Here is a 19,477-nt window from a genome sequence, read left to right on the forward strand (position 1 = left end):
CCCCAGAGACACCTAATCAGGTTAGCATGGATTTGGAAAGCTGCCCAGAGCAGATTTCGGATAAAGTTTTCCAGGATGTGCACTCAACGTTGCCAGGGAAACAGAAAGGAGGGTGGACATTGAATGAACGAAGAAAGGGTGGTAGAGAGAGAATTCAAGAGGCGTGTTAGCTTTCCAGCTTGTAAGTGCAACCTTTATGTAAAGGGCTGGTTTGGAGAAGTTTGTCACTTCTTTCCCTTATGCAAATTGAAAGTGGAGGATGTTTGGATTCAAGGTCATGGCAGCCTTGAACTGATGTACATACCGCTGTAAGTTTTGTTTAAAAACACTGGAAATGGGGATGGTCTGGAGATATCAATGAATGTCCGCAAAGGGTTATGGACGTGAGTTATGGATCAGTGATATAAATGGAAACCTCTACCCCAAAGGCAGGGGTGGTTTAGAAAGCAAAGTCCAACGGTCATCTACAAAGTATTGAAGGTCAAACCACGCTCCCGCTGCAGGGCATTGACTGATTTGCCTGCAGGATTGAGTCCTCTTACCCAAGGTGGGCTTGTGCAATTGCTAAGGGCTCGATTCTGCTACCCTCAGTCAAACTGTGGAGTACCTGCCTCCTCCAGCAGCCTCCCTGAAACAACGAAATCATTGGAACTACGTGGGGGGAGGAAAAGTAAAGCGTGACACTATGTGAACTAGGGTGGTGCACTGGGACCCTAGCAGTTTTGGCCTTTGAAGCATTTGGCAGCAGCCACTGCTAGACGCAAAATACAGGACTACTTGGGATACTGGACTGTTCCAACACGGTCATTCCTATGGTCATAAAGGCCTTCTTTAGGGTTCACGTGGGAGTTTGGGGGCCTCACACAGCCATTTCTGGGTTTTGTTCTGCATGAGCTTTGAAACCCCTGAGTTTCACAAAGTTGCAGATTCTAACCACTCCAAAAATTCAAAGCAAAGCTCAGTCAAATTTGTCCAAATTTTGCACTGGAATCCTAAACTGGCCTGGTTTCCCCTGACTGGTTTGCAACGGGCCTGGGCTAAGCGTCTTTGGAGTATGCACAAAGCCTGAACCAAGGGATGTCATCCAGCTCTAGTTTAAGTACAGAATTGGCGTTAACTAGAAATGGGTACCAATCAAACTCAACCCCCAGCTCAGATCTGGAATCTGAGAATAAGGAGAGTAATGTTTACCCAGCTTTGTAAACTACTTTGAGTTCTCTGAGCAAAAAATAACTATTACTGTATATGTAGGTGCATCCCATAGAAAGTACATTTCCCAGTAGGCCACAGACAACTTGGTCCAATCGGAAGGTCCCTCAGACCAAGATGAGGCATTGCAGCTGGGACCTGTGGTCTCAGCAGACCACCCTTCTGCATTAAATATGACCGGCTAATGATCTAGGATGGGGCCCTGGTTGGGAAAAACTTGGGCACCCTGCTGTATAGAGACAAAGCATACAACACCCAACAGCAAAGAGCAAATCTTATCAGGTCAGACGGTTCTCACAATCATGGTTGAAGCATAAAGGTAGTGAAAGGATACTGAATATTCAACTTACGGGGGGAGGGGGAGTCTAGTAGTCCAGAAGAAAAGAGACAGAATCATGTCTCAGACCACTGAGGTCTTCCTGATTTATCTGCATTATTTAAAACAAAGCCTCCTCTATTACAGCTCTTATAAGGAGTTATTCTTGCCGTATTGATCGGCGGGTGCTGTAAAGCATTTTGTGACATTTTGTAAGAAGGAAGCTACATAAAAGTAAACGGTATTGTGTTGTAAATTGTGCTCCTAAGAACTTACCTGTAGCGTGCTTTTTAAAATTCTACACAGACCTGTGTCTCAGCAGTTGCCAGAGGTCAATGAGACCAAAGATGCAGCACATCATATTTGATATAAGTACTGCATAAACAGGCTAAACGCCAAGCTTTCAGGAATTACAGCCTGAAATACTTTTAAGATCGCAGGGGAGAATAACGGTAGCCGAGGTAAAGGCAGGCAGGATGAAAAATGGAGAGAAAATGAATGATCTAGAGCTTTGGGGCTCTACTGTGCTTCTAAAGTGAAATTCTTGCTTTCAGAGTAGAATTGCACTGTACAAGTGGCACTGTGTTTATTGTCCTTCAATGATTTCCAGACCATATACACTCAGTTTTATTATTTCTGACTGCCACCCCTGCAAATACAATCTGGGATCTGAGAGTCAAGCTGGGCTCTTTCCTCCTCATCTGCCCATCTCTCTTAGGGTCTTAATAAAAGTTCTGCAGGTCAAATTCTGCTCCCAGCAATCCCAATGCAGCACCTTTGCCTCCAGGTATAACTGACAGGAACTCAGTAAACAATGCTATTGCTGATGCACAAGGAAGAAGTGACTCCAGCTCCTTCTCCACAGTGGTAGCAGGAGGAAGTGGATAGCAATCACTGTAAATAAGCAGTCAGAAATACAGATAACTGATAAAGGAAGCTAAAGGTATCAATGAAAAATCTATGGCCAGTATAGTTAAGGACAATAAGAAAGAATTTTTAAAATATATCAGGAAAAAAAGCCATCCTAGCAGTAGTACAGATAAGGACAACTTTCTAGAGGCTAGGGGTAGAAAATTGTTAATCTTGATACAGAAAAGGCAGAATGTTCAATAAATATTTCTATTCTATATTTGAAAAGAAACTTGATGATTTATTCATAGCTTATAGCACTAATAAAAGCATTTCCATTCCAACAGTAACTAAGAAGAGTGTAAAAAGCAACTGCTAAAGTTAAACATTTTAAATCTGCAGGAGTGGATCATTTGCACCAAAGATCTTTAAAAGAATTGGCCGAGCAGCATTCTGAGCCATTGATGTTGATATTTAACAAACCTCTGCACACTGGGAAAAGTCCTAGAGGATGGGAAAAAAGCTAATCTTGTGCCAATATTTAAAGATACAAATGGGACAACCCAAACAACTACAGGCTGATTAGCCCGACACTGATCCTAAGCAACATCATGGAAATGCCAATCTGGGATGCAATCAGTAAAGTCTTAAAAGAAGGCAACATAATTAATGCCAACAAACATGAATTTATGGAAAATAGGTCTTATCAAACAAATTTGATATTGTTTTTTGATGAGATTACAAGTTTGGTTGATAAAGGTAACTGTGTTGACATAAGAGAGACTTCTGCAAGGCATTTAACTTAGTACCACATGACATTCTGATTTACAATATTACCACTACACAAAATCAAGACAGCACATATGAAATCAGCGAAAAACTAGTTAACTGATAGATTTAAAGAAGTAATTGTAAATGGGGAATCATCATCCAATAAGGGGTGTTTCTAGTGGGGTGCTTCAGGGCTCTGTTCTTGGCATGATGCTATTTAGTATCTTTATCAATTATCTGGAAAAAACAAAATAATCACTGGTGAAGTTTATAGGTGACACAGAAATTGGTGGAGTGGTAAAATAATGATAAGGAGAGGTCAGATTTATAGAGTGATTGGGATCATGGTACAACTGGGCTCATGGTACAACATGCCTTTTAATACAAGGTCATACACCTAAGAACCAAGAACGCAGGTCACACTTACAGGATGGGGTCTATTTTGGAAAGCAATGACTTGAAAAAGTCTTGTGGGCAAGATGGATAACCAACTGAACAAAAGCCGTCATTAAGAGCAAATGCTATTCTTGGGTGTATACGAAGTAGGACTAGGGAAGTGGGTTTACTTCTGCATATGGCAAGAGCAGGCCCTCTCAGAGGTCCAGAGAGGCCCAGGCCACTTCCAGCTTTTGAGGCTCCTAGCCATAATTAAAATAAAAAATGACAACACATGGTCTAATCTTGTGCCATCAGAAGCAATATATTTGTATTAATATTTATGAACATTTTAAACTCTTTAATATGACAAAATCTATATCAGTTAACAAAAAAATTATGTCTTTTACCAAATCACCTTTTATTTGCTTAAATTTGCAGCTCTAAGATGAGAGTCTGTGTCACATTTTGGTCTGCTTGAGATGCGCAAAAAACAAGTTGCAAAACTTATCAAATGCCAAAAAATTAACTGGTGTCTAAATTTGAGGCCCCTTTGAGCTTGAGGCCCAGGTCAAATGGCCCTCCTGGCCCCGCCCTCTGATTGGCCCTGGGCATGATTGAGACACTGTGTTCAGTTTTGGTGTCCACACTTCAGAATGGATGTTGACAAATAAGGGTTTGGAAAAAAGCTACAAGAATGATTCGAGGTCTGGAAAACCTGCCTTAGTGTGAGAGACTTAAGAAGCTAAATCTATTTAGCTTAACAAAGAGAAAGTTCAGAGGTGACTTGATCAGTTTATAAGTGCCTACATGAGGAAATGTATGTTTAATCTACCAGGTAAAGGCTTAATAGGAGCCAATGGCTGAAGCTAGACAAATTCAGACTAGAAATAAGATACACAGTTTTTAACAGTGAGGGTAATCAATCATTCGAACAAACAGTTAGGGATGTGGGGGACCCTCTACTCACTTGGAGTCTTTAAATCAAGAATGGACATCTTTCTAACAGACATTTTAGCTCAAGCGAAAGCTATGGGCTTAATTAGAATGACAGGGTGAAATTCTCTGGCCTGTGCTATGCAGGAGGTCACTAATCATAATGGTCCCTCTGACCTTGAACTCTATGAATCTATGATTGCCACTGTGCCTGGCCTCTGCACACTGGTACACTGGGCACAATCTGTGTGTGCGTGAAACAGAGACAGAGAGAGAAAGCGCATGCAGAGAAGAGCTGAGCTAAAGTAGATGGGGTAAATGTTATTGTAAGAAGCATGTGCACTGACTGCCATGGACTTTAACGGGAGCCACAAGTGTATATATAAGAGAGCAGAATTTGGTCTGTGCTGAGCATCCGAGAGTCAGAACATTGTAACAAGAAGTTGAAGAAGAAGGTGACTGTTTTAGGGAAAGAAACTACAAATAGAGACTTTAAAAACCTATACTGGTGCAAACACTGAGAACAAGTCTGAAGCACACAGAGGCTTGCTATGTGAAAGTGGTCACCAGTACAAAAGTTTGAGAACCACTGCTTTAGAGCACGGTTTTGCATCCCTGCCCATCCTGACTAATAGCCATTGATGGGCCTATCCTCCAGGAACTTACCTAGTTCTTTTTTGACTCTTGCTATAGCCTTGGCCTTCACAACATCCTCTGGCAAAGAGTTCTTCACACAACAATTGTGTGTTGTGTGAAGAAATACTTCCTTTTGTTTGTTTTAAAACTACTGGCTATTAATTTCATCGGATGTCCCCTAGTTCTGGTGTTATTAGAAGGAGAAAACAACACTTCTTTAATTTATTTTCTCTACACCAGTCATGATTTTATAGACCTCTATCATATCCCCCTTGGTTGTCTCTTTTCCAAGCTGAAAAGTCCCAGTCTTATTAATCTTTCCTCATACGGAAGCCGTTCCATACCCCTAATCATTTTGGTTGCCATTTTCTGTACTTTTTCCAATTCCAATATATCTTTTTTGAGATGGGGCGGCCACATCTGCACGCAGTATTCAAGATGTGGGCGTACCATGGATTTATATAGAGGCAATATGATATTTTCTGTCTTGTTATCTATCCCTTTCCTCATGGTTCCTAACATTCTATTCACTTTTTTGATTGCCGCTGCACCTTGAGTGGATGTTTTCAGAGAACTATCCACAATGACTCCAAGATCTGTTTCTTGATTGGTAACAGCTAATTTAGACCGCATCATTTTATATGTATAGTTGGGATTATGTTTTCCATTGTGCTTTAAGAAAAGGAGTACTTGTGGCACCTTAGAGACTAACCATTTTATTTGCTGTAGCTCACGAAAGCTTATGCTCAAATAAATTGGTTAGTCTCTAAGGTGCCACAAGTACTCCTTTTCTTTTTGCGAATACAGACTAACACGGCTGTTACTCTGAAACCTGTCATTGTGCTTTACTTTGCATTTATCAACATTGAATTTCATCTGTCATTTTGTTGCCCAGTCACCCAGTTTAGTGAGCTCCCTTTGTAACTCTTCGCTGTCTGCTTTGGACTTATCTATTTTGAGTAGTTTTGTATCATCTGCAAATTTTGCCACCTCACTATTTACCCCTTTTCCCAGATCATTTATGAATATGCACACGAGAGGTCAAATAATGTGGGTGGATTTAAAAGAAACAAAAACAAAAAAACCATTTGCAGCTATGACAGTTAAGATAATAAGAGTAATAAACTCTTGCTTCAGAGCACAAAATGATTACCTGCAGGGGTCAGCATATACAACACTGCACAGACAATTGGGTTCACTGTGGTCATGTTTTCACTTCTCTCTGGAGCAAATTTCTAGACTAGATGGACAAATGGTCAGCTCCCATATGGCAAGTCCCATGGGTATCTGATACAGCCAAAGATTTGGTTGGGTTACTGTTTAGAGAAGACTGCCTATCATAAAATGGGGGATGATGACTTCAGACTGAAGTTCTTGTTAGAAAGCTAGAAAGAGTTCTCAGTCATTGCAGTGAAGAAACTCAGCTCCTGTAGATTATTTAGAACAACCTAGAGCAGCATGGTGTCAAAGTGGTTTTGTATATAGCCTTAAAATAATGACCATAGTCCAACTAAGTAACATAGCTGCACAAATCTAATCAGAAAGATTCAGGTCAACCAGAAAGAGAGATTGCAACAAGCAAGCCATGACTCTAAGCAGCTGCCCACCTCTCCTCTAGTTGGTGCTGGCTGCTGCACTGCTGAGCTATGACAAAAGGACCAAAGAGGTCATCTCAGGATGGAGTGATCCTCAAGCAACCCGTCAATGCAGGTTTGGGAAGATTAAAACTTCAGTGGCAGGCTCAGAGAGTAGCACCCTGGCTGACATGGTGTTTCAGGTGTCCATGCCGCACGATGTATTTGCTCACCACGTTATGAATTTTTCATCAATGTTCATGCAGGAAATCCATATTTCGGGCAGAGATGCCTCCTTCAATGCTGAGGGTGTGAAGAAAATCCAGGTACTGCTGCTTTACTGAAATCTCATGAAGAAATTCAAACCCATTGCAATGGGAAAGGAGGATGATGATATCTGAGCCTTCTTTCTGGAGCCATTTCCAGCATCACTGCAGAGCTCTTACTTAATTTCGTACATCTGTAACAGTGTAACCGTGCTGCTGTGTCTCTGAGAGGCCCTTCAGCTCGCTATTGAACTGATAAATTCACTGTATTACTTTACACAGATCAATACCCCAGCAGTTATCAGGGGTTGATGTGACCGAAATTGGTTTCAGCCAATTTGTGAGTGTAATAAATGTCCATTTATCAAATCAATTCATTCCGTGGTGCTTCTTAGACTGCCCACATTCATGGGACCACCAGGGTGACTCTCTTCAGGCGTGTGCCAACTGCAGGGTCACCCTCCACCTGGCAAGCTTCTGAATCTACTAACAAAGGTATTCAGGCACCCTCAGATTTTGCCAGGCTAGCAGTTTACTGCAGGATCTATAGCAATCTGAACTGAGTCACTGGGTGAGCACAACACTGCTAACTGTGTCAAGCCGTCTGGAGGCTGTGAGATATGGAGGAAGAGGATCCCTTTTACTGGATCCTGGTTCTCCCACTTGTCTTGACTGGTTGGGAGCTGTTCTGAGGACTACAGAGCTTAGTGCACACTTAAGATAGCTGTGCACATGCAGTCAATTCCCCCACAGTCAAACCCTTAACAAGACAGGTACCAAGCATGCTCAGGTCTGGGATTTGCAATCTGTCCATATCAAAGCCATTTTCCTTGGGATCAAGGCCAGGTGCTGGTCCAATTCATTCCTTATTAGATGGCAACTTTCAACCCTCAGATATCTCAGCTGTAGGATTGTTCAGATATGAACAGAGGGTTTTCTCTCATTTTCCTTTCATTCAAAATGGCTGAAGAGTATTTGCTCAAACAAAAAAACGCAAACAAAACAGACAAACCTCCTTTGGGCAGAACCCAAAGATGGGAAATTTTAGTTCTGAAGGTTCAGAAAATCAAAAACTGAAAAGCATGGCAACCTTAACTATAAATGATTGCTACCAGGCACTCAATGTAATGCTATTAATATTATAAACACACACAAACATTAATGTACTGTCTACAGGGAGGATGTGAGGACATGCAACAGAAAATACACATTTTTAAAAGAGCTCTCACCCTTTGTTATATAATCTGAGAAGAGATCCCTTCCTGGGAATCACCAGAGCATGCAGTGTATTTACCCCTGTGTCTGTATATTCAGGTGCAAGGACAAACAAGAGTTGACCAGAGCCAGGAGTGCAGTGATTTGTTAAAGTGCCCTGGAAACATAATCATAAACCATTTAGCTGTTCATTTGCATGAGAGCTTGTAGCATCTAGGCCTTTGTCAGTTTCTAACATTACAGAAGAGACCTGCTTCTTTTTTTCTTGGATGTTTCAGTGCTACCTGAAATATTCTAGTTTGATTGCATTAAAATACATCATAGAAAGTAGGGAGTATCCACATCTGTATAGTACACAGTATCACTTAACTACATTTACGCCTCCTCCCTTCCACAGGGCTAAACTGATCAGCAGATTGGAAGACAGGAAGGAATTTCCCCACTCAGAGTACTGGCAGAAACAGTGGACAGTTAGGGTTTCCCTCCTTCCCCTGGAGCAGTGAGCAGAGATTACCTGTCAGGATCAGCTAGGTGTAATCCCACACTATCGGAGTCCTGCCCGGTCCTTCCCTTCTTCTAGAGCAGAAGAGACAGTGGAGATGTAGGACTAAGATATCATTCTATGGAAGATCAAAGAGGAATACTGCTTCCCCATTCGTGAGGATATGGTGAATCAGGTACTGTACCGTTCTTAGTTCTAACTACAGGAGGTTCAAATACTATATAAGAGATAATCATGCAGTGCAATAAGCAAACCAAACCAACCTCCTTCACTCTCATGTTAATTGTTTTTCCTGCTCCACCCATCTCTTCCAGCTTCTCAGTGTGCAAACTGCACCAACCCCCCAACCCAGACTCCGTTAGCCCCTAATTTCAGAACTGCTGTATTAGGTGCTGGAAGTTACACATCAGCAAGAGGGTGAGAGTCTGAAGAGAGTGCATTTGAGTTTACTGGAGTCTTTTATTTCAAATGAGATGTCCCCTCACATATACTGGCACTGAAATAACAAGAGGTGTGAGGTAAAACAGATTTAGTCAGTTCAGAGGAAGCTTCTGAACACACAAATTAATGTAACTCACATGCTTAGCGCAGCAGCAGAAGGTGCAAGCGTCACTATTTTAGCTTCACTGCTATCCTCAGACGCTAGGCACCACTGCTTCTGAAATTGGCTCCTAGACCCATGTCTAAACCCCATTCTCTTTTTCACTCTGGGATGGGAGTCTCTGGAGACTGTTGGGATTATACAAGAGGCACTGAATCAAATCAGATTATTAAATTAAGGAAGAGGTTATAAATTAAAATCTAACCATATCATCTAAATTTGGTAAATCTTAAGAGACATTGTATAGTCTGTCTCCTAGCCAAAGAAACAACATGTGTTGTATCAGTGGTGGAAAGCAGAAGGGCGGCGCACTGATTCCATAAAGTGGCTGCAGAAATAAGTCAATGGTGAGCGCTCAGAAGGCTAACCTCTGTCTAAATTCAACATTACTGAAACAAAACAACAAAAAGGGGGCAGCGGGGATATCAGTCTGATATCCCGAGGCTGCTGGGGTATCTAGCGCATTCCCTATAATTCAATAAGAGAAGCCTCCATAAAGGCAACAGCTTTAATGTGCACAACCACCACCTGTGTCAGAAACAGGCACTACCCATTAATCAAAGCTTCCCAATTAGCCCGTACTGCTGCCTCCAGGCACAGCCGTAACTGTTCTCAAAACAGGGAAGGTGTCTGTTGTGTTAGCAGTGGGAGAGGCAGCTCTTCCATGGGCTGCGAGGGCCTGTCTTTGTTAACAATATTGGTATGGTTTTGTATTTATGATCATCAGCTGCACATGCCTGTGTTCTGACCTTAGCTCTGTCTCACCTTATTGTCCTGTTTCCAGACACTGAATCTGGGTGATGGAATCGTTCAGGGAACTATTAACAAGATATGGAGGCTTTCGGGTCTGGGTCAACGTACCAAATCCAGCCCAGGCTGCTAGTAACCGAAAGCCATTATTGCCTCAGAGCTTTTCAGGCAGCCGGTGTGAAATGAATTGCTTGTGATCAAACTATTAACATATACTGGGTGGTACTAATGCAGCTTCACCCACTTGGGGTGCCAAATGAGAGGCCACATGCAGTGCGATTGTCCCTTATGTGCTCTGATCAGCAGTGAAATAATTAACACCACACATTCCAATTCTCTTGGTTAGGCTTCAGAGAATGAATATGGGCACTTCACACCTCTCAGAACTACTGTTTCTGCTGTCTGCAGACTCAGGCAGATCTCACTGGCTCACATTTTAAAGATGTTCTTTACAACCATAAGGGCTAGAATCCTAGGCTGCTGCTGCTGTTTTTTTTTTAAACAATGAAAGCTTAGACTCTGGAGCACAAGACATAGCCACAAGGGGAAAGTAACACCTCTCTGAGTTGCCACAAACTGGCCTAATTCGACCCCCTAGAGATTGAGGGTCTCAGTTGTATTCTGAGTGTGACCAATAAAAGGATGAAAACACAGTTACACACACACAGAGGTAAAACTTTTCAATGAATGTCACTTGAGATTCTCTGAACCCTTATAGCTCCAGAATTATAAACCCCTGGGCTTCGCATGAGACATCTCACACCGTGCGTGTCCTGGTGCTTAGGCAGCCTTCACTGCTGCAACGTTGTTTAGAAGAGGGACGTGAAAATAAAACACATGAACAATTAATAATATGAACTATTGGTAATGGAAGTGGGTAATTCACTAAAGTGTACACCTTCAGAGAACCACTGTCACAGGACATCAATGACCTGCTCTCTAAAGACATCCTTCCTAATGGATTGCCTCTCATCAACATTAAAAAGACTCCAGGACTGTCTCTAGGAGACTGTGGGAAACAATGAACAAGGTGCACAATTTTATTTTTCTTTTTGATAAATGAAAGAGGTAAATTAGCACCCATTATTTACAGAAATGGGCAAAAGAAATAAAGTGATCACCCAAAATAAGTGAAGCTTTAGAGGGCAAGAGAATTTGCAACACCCTATCCAAGAAATAAGTTTGGTAACAGCGATCGCCCAGTGCTGTTCTATGACTGCTAGTTATATACCCTTCCCTTCCCTTCTGTATATGTTCATATACTGTGCTCATCACTGTAACGTCTGAGCAACTTCCACTAGCATGTTAAGCCAACACATCAGTCAGGTGGTGTATGTTTTTTCATCCTCTCTCTGGGGGAAAGTCTTGTTTTGTTAGGGTTTTATTTAATTTTTAAAAATAAATGTACACATTGCAATATGTTAGAGACTGCAAGGTCAAAGAAATATATCAACTACCTGAAAGGGGGTTCCAAAGAGGATGGCTCTAGACTGTTCTCAGTGGTAGCAGATGACAGAACAAGGAGTAATGGTCTCAAGTTGCAGTGGGGGAGGTTTAGGTTGGATATTAGGAAAAACTTTTTCACCAGGAGGGTGGTGAAGCACTGGAATGCGTTACCTAGGGAGGTGGTGGAATCTCCTTCCTTAGAGGTTTTTAAGGTCAGGCTTGACAAAGCCCTGGCTGGGATGATTTAGTTGGGGATTGGTCTTGCTTTGAGCAGGGGGTTGGACGAGATGACCTCCTGAGGTCCCTTCCAACCCTGATAGTCTATGATTCTATCTTGGCCTTGGAGTGGAAGGTGGTGAGGTTTGTGATGGCTCCTGGGGGGTTTCATTCCACAGTTCATTCCCTAAACAATTCCTCTCCCCACTTGGTGTTCACACCCTGGCAACATCTGTAGACAGTTTCCACCTCAGCCTGCGATCTTGTTGGATCTAACAAATTTAATAGAGTCAACCTTGAACGGTCCGTTGCAATATTTGTTAACTACTTAGGCTAAACAATCTATTCAACCTTGTATTTAGCAGTGACACTCTGGTTAAGTTTCCCTGACCTGAAGAAGAGCTCTGTGTAGCTTGAAAGCTGGTCTCTCTCCCCAACAGAGCCTGGCCCAATAAAAGATATTACCTCATCCACCTTGTTTCTCTAATAGCCTGGAACTAACACAGCTACAACAGCGCTGCATATGATGGGAGGCATTCACGGAACAAGAGACACTAGAGCGGACACAGACTTATTAAATCACTTTGTCCAGTCCTGGCCTGTGCAGGACTGTTCCTTGCAGGATGTTTTCTGGAGCTTTGTCCAATCTAGTTTTAGAGTATTCCACGTAGTGAGGTTTCCAAGCCTTGCTTTGGGAGACTATGCCACAGACTTGAAAATCTTAATCATCAGACCCTTTTCTAATGCTCAGCTTACATTCTCCCTTTCTTAAGATTACCCAAGTACTCTCAGTGGAAAAAAATCCCCAACAACCCTCCCCACTGCAATGCTAAATAAACGACCTAAACCCCTGGTGTTAGCAGCCTTAGATATTTGTAGACAGTGCTGTCGGAAATGAGGTTTCTGATATTATTCCCCTTTCTATTGGTATTCAGTCAATTCCCTACTGAGGGATAAGGGTCAGTGGCACTGTGCTGTCTTTTGGATGAGAAGAAAACCATGGTGCAGTGCATTAAAGATCCCATGGCATCTTCCTATTCCCTGCTCCAACACTAGACAGCAATGCCTCCGAAAAGCTTTCGCCCACGGGTACAAGAACAAGGAGACCGCTTCCAGAAAAGGCCCAATTAACACTTAACTTTGCTAGCTCAAGGACAAACTAATATGGGATTGCAGAAGATTGCAGATCGCTGGCCAAAGTACTTTTAGTGAATCCAAGTGGGAAACACTAAAAAGCCAAGTTATCCTGCCTGCACTATCTATTGATACGTATAAACATAAAATCCCAAACTGCTTTATTAGCTACAGGGCAAAGCCATTCAGTATTGCTTTCCAACCAGTGAAGAATAAAACTAGACAAGCAAATGCCAATTAAGATGTTTTACTTCAGTTTCCCAGACTAGTTTCCCTTGTCATGTCCCTTTTTTTCTTGGCCCGGCCTGTGGCCAGAGTGACAGAAGATATTGGCCCCTCCTGCATCTCTGTAATGGGCTCATGAGCATAGCAGAGGGAGGTTTCAGTAACAGGTTGCTGACAAAGAGTTTTAATATTCAGTTCACTATTAACACACAGCACTCTTAATCCAGAAGCCCTACTAACAAACCAGCCAACAAGAGCGCACAGAAAATCTTGCTTTGTCTTTTTGCATAGAGAGGTGAGAAGATCCTCTATTCAACGGACGGGAGCCCTGACAATTCCTCTCTCAGATCTGTTCCTATGTAAGAACGCCTCCTCGAGGTCCCATACTGGAATCACGATACTTCTGATCCAGAAAAGACTACATACTGATCCACATTTCAACGCCAGTCAATGTCACTCCTACATTGGCCAGATGAATCAATGTCCCTGCCAACCCCCCCAAAAGAATATGAGAACGGCCATGCTGGGTCAGACCCAATGATCCATCTAGCCTGGTATCCTGTCTTCTGATAGTGACCAGTGCCAGATGCTCCAGAAGGAATGAACAGAACAGGAGTACTTGTGGCACCTTAGAGACTAACAAATTTATCTGAGCATAAGCTTTTGTGAGCTACAGCTCACTTCATCGGATGCATTCAGTGGAAAATACAGTGGGGAGATTTATATACATAGAGAACATGAAACAATGGGTGTTACCATACACACTGTAATGAGAGTGACCACTTAAGGTGAGCTATTACCAGGAGGAGAGCGGGTGTCGGGGGTGGGGGGAGACCGTTTGTAGTGATAATCAAGGTGGGTCATTTCCAGCAGTTGACAAGAACGTCTGAGGAACAGTGGGGTGGGGGGTGGGGACGGGAATAAACATGGGGAAATAGTTTTACTTTGTGTAATGACCCATCCACTCCCAGTCTTTATTCAAGCCTAAGTTAATTGTATCAAGTTTGCAAATTAATTCCAATTCAGCAGTCTCTCGTTGGAGTCTGTTTTTGAAGTTTTTTTGTTGAAGAATTGCTACTTTTAGGTCTGTAATCGAGTGACCAAAGAGATTGAAGTGTTCTCCGACTGGTTTTTGAATGTTATAATTCTTGATGTCTGATTTGTGTCCATTTATTCTTTATCCCCTGTCGTCCAGTCTCAGCTTCTGGCAATCGGAGGTGGAGGTGGAGGCTGGAGCATGAGGTTGTGTGTCTAACCATCTTTGCTAAAAAGCCATTGATGGACCTATCCTACATAAACTTATCTAATTCTTTTTGAAACCAGTTATACTTTTGGCCTACGCAACATCCCCTGGCAAGGAGTTCCACAGGCTGACAGTGCGTTGTGTAAAAAAGTACATACTTGTGTTTATTTTAAACCTGCTGCCTGTTAGTTTCATCAGGTGACCCCTGGTTCTTGTGTTGCGTGACTCTCTTATGTGTTACGTGAATCTCAGTCTCTTCAAGCAATGAGCATGAGCCCTCTGCATCAATGAAAACCCTCCTGGGCCTCACTGTGAATTAGGCTGTCGTCCCACCTCTGCACATCAGTTCACCGCAACAGTCTGGCTGTAATTAGTCCAGGATCACAGATTCAGGGAATACTACGCGCTCTCTTTTTTGTAGAATGTAGAACAATTAACAGTAACTGATCTTACCAGCTCCCACTGTTGCTATGGCATTCTCTTGCCCAATGATATGCTCTTTTAGCCGCTGCTCCAGGGGAAACCTGCGTCGTTCCTCTAACTCTCTTTTACGCTGCTCCTCCTGGAACTGTGGAAAGGAAACAAATACTATGAGCAAAATATTTTCTCATCAAACAGCAACTAATGTCTATATAGTGCCTTTCGTGCAAAGGACCCTAAAATGCTTTGCAAAGATATACATGAATTAAACACAGGGATCACTTTTCCTAATCACTGAAAAGCAGCTATATGTGGGGTGGGACATGGCAGTTGTTAACAGCACCCAGTGCTACACTGTACAAATTTAGGAAAGAAAATGAAAAATATTGTATCTGGGAGAAAATGAAGGGGGGGAATTTAGGTGGCAGAATGTAATTATCCAAGCAGGATTTTACCTGGGCGGTCTTTAATGACTAGGAGTGATCAGAAACTTCATTGTGCATCTCATTTGAAAGATGACACCAATAGATGGCACTTTGTTAGGCCAGTGATTTAGCACTAACTGAGTGGGAAGAGCACTACCTACTGAATCGCCCAGCCATGTAACAACGAACATCAGCTTGCTTATCTCAATAAATAAAAATACTCATTAATAATATCTGGATCTTCCTTAGGATCTTCTATTCAAGGATCTCAACACATTACACTGGTTAATGAATTAAGCCTTACAACAACCTGTGAAGTATGGAGGAACCATTATTATCCCTATTTTATAGGCTGGAAAAAGGAGGCACAGAGCGGCTAAACTCCGAAGATCCCAAAGGGCTTTGCATGCACATAATGTACAAAGGGGTCACGGACAGAAGATTGTTTACTTCGAGTATTTGCCTTCTTTCAGCTCCAGGTCACAAGGAAATCAGTCCTGCTCCTCTTGCATGAGGAACTGGGCCCAATGATTCATGCATTTGTCCTCTCTGCACTCTGTTACTGAAATGTGCCGTATCTGAAGCCGAAAACAATCCCAAGTGTCCAGCTGGCGCAGTGTGCAGCTTCCCACCTCCTCCTTCATGGGTTAGGCCACCGTGAGCCCATCAGGCCAGTGCTTCAGTTCTTCCACTGGCTCTCAGTCCCCTTCCCCTGACAGCTTAAGGCCTTAAAATCATTAAAAGATCCAGTCCCAGCTCCATTAGACATTGCACCCCCATCTCTGAACCACCAAGCCAGCGGCACTCCTCTGGAATGAGGCAGATCACAAACCCAAAGCAAGGTGTGGAATGAACTTTCAGGACATTAGCTGAGTCCAGGCTCTGATCATCTTTAGGAAATGCTGCTAACGCTGAGAAAACCTTTCCCACCATGACCGGAATGACATTCACAGCCGCAACTATCTCCTGCTCCTCAACTGGAAGCTGAAAAAAAATCCAGCCTGAGCAGAGATTTCTATAACTCGACAAAAAGGGACGAACCAGAGACTACATGAAGTCCACTAGGGACTTTGCTATTGCCAGTCAAATTTTACATGGAAAGTGCCTAGAAACTGGTGATGGGAGACAGCACAAAAAGCCTACGAGGGATCAATTGATAGGGTCTTTTCAACATGAGAGAAGCTGACAAACATCTACTTATGAGCAGAAGACAAACCTTAGAGCAATGTTTTAAAGGGTATTTTGCAAAGGTGTCAGGACGTCCTATTTAAAGGGGCTTCTGTCAGGAGACTTGAATTAGTCACCTTTGAGTAATTTGAGCAGACAGTTCCCTTTTAAAATTCCCACGTTGCATTTCACAAGCGTAGGGTTCTTAGCCCTGGAATCCTGGCCAAGAAGCTGGAGTACACTGTGGCTTTCTGAATTGCCTTGGAACTTACTAGGAAAAAATCTGCCTTCCAGTGAGCTTGCACTGGGGGAAGCTGTGACAATTAGAAACAAGGAGAACAGAAAGGCCTGAAGAACACAGCAGTGAGGCTTTGAAAATCCCAATGACTGGGCATCCAGTTGTGACTGGGCACCCAGGTAGCTTTGACACCCAGTACCGAGAGCAGTTTTCCAAGGGACAAACACTGCGCGCTTTCTGCTTTGGAAATTCTGCTTATTGTCTGACCATCCAACTCCTCTGCAGAGCACCAAAGATGGCCGTCTGTACATCCCTCTGCATATGACTTACCCAAGGTCAATAAGTGAGTCAGTGGGACTGAACACAGGCCTCCTGGCTAACGCTCCTGTGCTCTAACCACTAGACAATTATGCCTTGTTGGTACACTGAAAATACAGCACCCTGATAATGGACGTTGATGCAATGCAGAGATTTAGCTAAAAGCAGATCTTTCTAAGGGAACACCTGGGACTCCAACTGGTCTACAATCTAAGCATTTAAACTGTCTTCTGAAGGTGACACTCTCGCAACAAAAGCCGAACTCTGCTGCGAAAGCTGCAGCAGCCAGAGTAGATAAAACACATCAGCCAGTTTGCCAGTGTTTCCCTGTTATGGTAGTGACCCTGACAGAAGTTAAAAAAAATAAATAGCAAACAATCCAATTTTGGCTGCTGCTATCAGTCTACTGTATAACTGAGAGATCCCATCAGTCCTGATGTTTCATATGGAGCAATAACTTCACTGCTGATCCCAGTGGAATGACACATGGAGGATAGAATCCAGTGTGTCAACTGTGTATCTCCCGCAGGCTTCGTATATATCACCAGGCTCAAACTACTGCAGCTCCTTCTATATTTCTATGTCTTTCTATATATCAGGACAAATACTTAAGTTTTTTTTTAAAAGCAGTGTGAGGAATATAAGCTGTGCTGGTGGAATCCATATGATCAGTTCTGCTTTAGATGTAAAAAGAAGGGAGTGCACAACAGGAGAAGTAATGGAAGAGAACTGTGATGCTTGTCTCTTTGGAAATCATCTCCCCCGGGAAGAGCAAGCCCAAAGCACCTGTGACACACGGTGCTGGAATTTAAAACAGGAGGACACAAGAGATTCGGGGAAGGAAACGAGACTATTCAGCTCACGAAGTGAGTCTGCACTTTAACGTCACCGTGAGCAAAGGCAAGCTAGTGCTTTGCAGAATCCCTCCCATTGCCTCTGCCTGAGCATCTCTTCGGGGCAGGCCACTCAAAAGAGGCACCAGAGTGTTGAGTGAGAGCATGTTTGCTTCTCTCTTCTGAACGGAATTCTGTCTTGCATTATTGTGTTCCACTCCCTCGTCCTATGACTGCAGCTGGGTTTGAAACAGGAAAACGCTTAAGTTACACTGAGATTGGATAAACAGGTCACTCAGGCTCCCCACAGCTACAATGCTTAATGCAGCGCTGATGAGCCCATTGGGAAATGGATATGAAAAGGGTCTACCAAATTCAGGGCCATGAAAAACATGTCATGCACCGTGAAATCTGATCTCCCCTGTGAAATCTGGCTATTGTAGCTGGCGGTGCTGCCTTCAGAGCTGGGCGCCCGGCTAGCAGCCGCAGGTCTCTGGATGCCCAGCTTTAAAGGCAGCACCACCACCACCAGCAGGGCAAAAGTAAGAGTGGCATGGTGTGGTATTGCCACCCTTACTTTGCTGCTGCTGCTGGAGTCAGAGCTGGGTTCCTGCCCACCAGCCGCCGCTCTCCGGCCACCCAGCTCTGAAGACAGTGCAGAAGTAAGGGTGGCAATACAATGCCCCCCCCCATAGCTGTGTGCCCCCCCGCCCCAGCACCCCGTGACGCTCTTTTCAGCTGGGGCCCCCTCAGTTACAACACTGTGAAATTTAAGATTTAAATATTTGAAATCATGAAATTCAAGATTTTTAAAATGCCATGACTGTGTAATTTACCAAAATGGACCGTCAATTTGGTAGGGTCCCAGATATGATCTATTAGACACATACCGATTATTATTACCGTGCCTATGCAGTAAAAGAAGGCATAATTCCCCGCTGGGGAACAACCAATACCAATATAAACTCATTTATACCAGTATAACTGCATTCACACTGGGGGTGGGTTGTACTGCTTTAACTATACTGGTGTAGTTAAAAATGGTACAGCTTATGTGTGTAGACAAGGCCTATGTGAGGGCAAAGCCTGCACCATCATCTTCCTGGGACTTTGTTTTTCTATTTCATGTTTCACAAAGGTTTTGTTAGGAAGATTTCTCAGGTCCAGGATGGAATTTCTGAGAGACAGAAGGAGACACCTCTGGAGTTGCCAACTGTCCAGTAAGACAAGAGAGTCCTTTGGCTCAAGCCCCAACTCTGCCTGATTTGGAGCAGCGACTTGACCCTGGGTCTCCCACCTCCCAGGTGAGTGACCGAACTATCAGGCCTGGGATTCTGGGGTGGGTCTCTCTCTAGTTTTTTCCCCAAGGTCCCGTTTTCATTCTGCATCAGAAAGACAACAAATTTCAAAACCTTGGCACTTTTCACAAAATGAAGACAGCAAAGAAAAAAATAGAAGAGGAAAATCCACCATTTTATAAACAGAATTTGAGGTCAGGCCATTATCCTTGCCCATCTATCTTGGTTTTATACTGCATTCATCACTGTAATATCTAGAGACCCTTCAAGTTTTTGACAAACAGGAGCTTTCTTCCTAACCCTACCTGGAAGAAGTTTGTTCGAACAGAGGCATTTAACAGGGGAGTTTCGGAAGGAGTAGCGCCAGGCTCAGCTACAGACTTCTGTGCTTGGAGGTAACAGGACTTAGTGAATGGTGTGTTTGGTCCCTTTGTGGATTGTTTGTTTGACTGTTGTTTGTTCGCTCTCTGCGTTCAGGCTGCATAGCTGGGCTGTGGGCCTTGGAGTAAGTCCT

At 43.2% G+C, this 19,477-nt stretch overlaps 1 protein-coding gene across 1 annotated transcript in view; it reads right to left on the bottom strand.

Annotated features, from left to right (window-relative positions):
* The window catches only part of CLPB (ClpB family mitochondrial disaggregase), a 141,851-nt gene that overhangs the window by 27,339 nt on the left and 95,035 nt on the right, over window positions 1-19,477 (bottom strand). Inside the window, exon 7 of the mRNA XM_077830570.1 lies at window positions 14,718-14,832. Within this exon, the coding sequence (XP_077686696.1) occupies window positions 14,718-14,832 (115 nt within the window). The remainder of the gene's footprint in view (window positions 1-14,717; window positions 14,833-19,477) is intronic.

This window comes from Eretmochelys imbricata, chromosome 1 (assembly GCF_965152235.1).
Source record: "Eretmochelys imbricata isolate rEreImb1 chromosome 1, rEreImb1.hap1, whole genome shotgun sequence".
Classification (NCBI taxonomy): domain Eukaryota; kingdom Metazoa; phylum Chordata; order Testudines; family Cheloniidae; genus Eretmochelys; species Eretmochelys imbricata.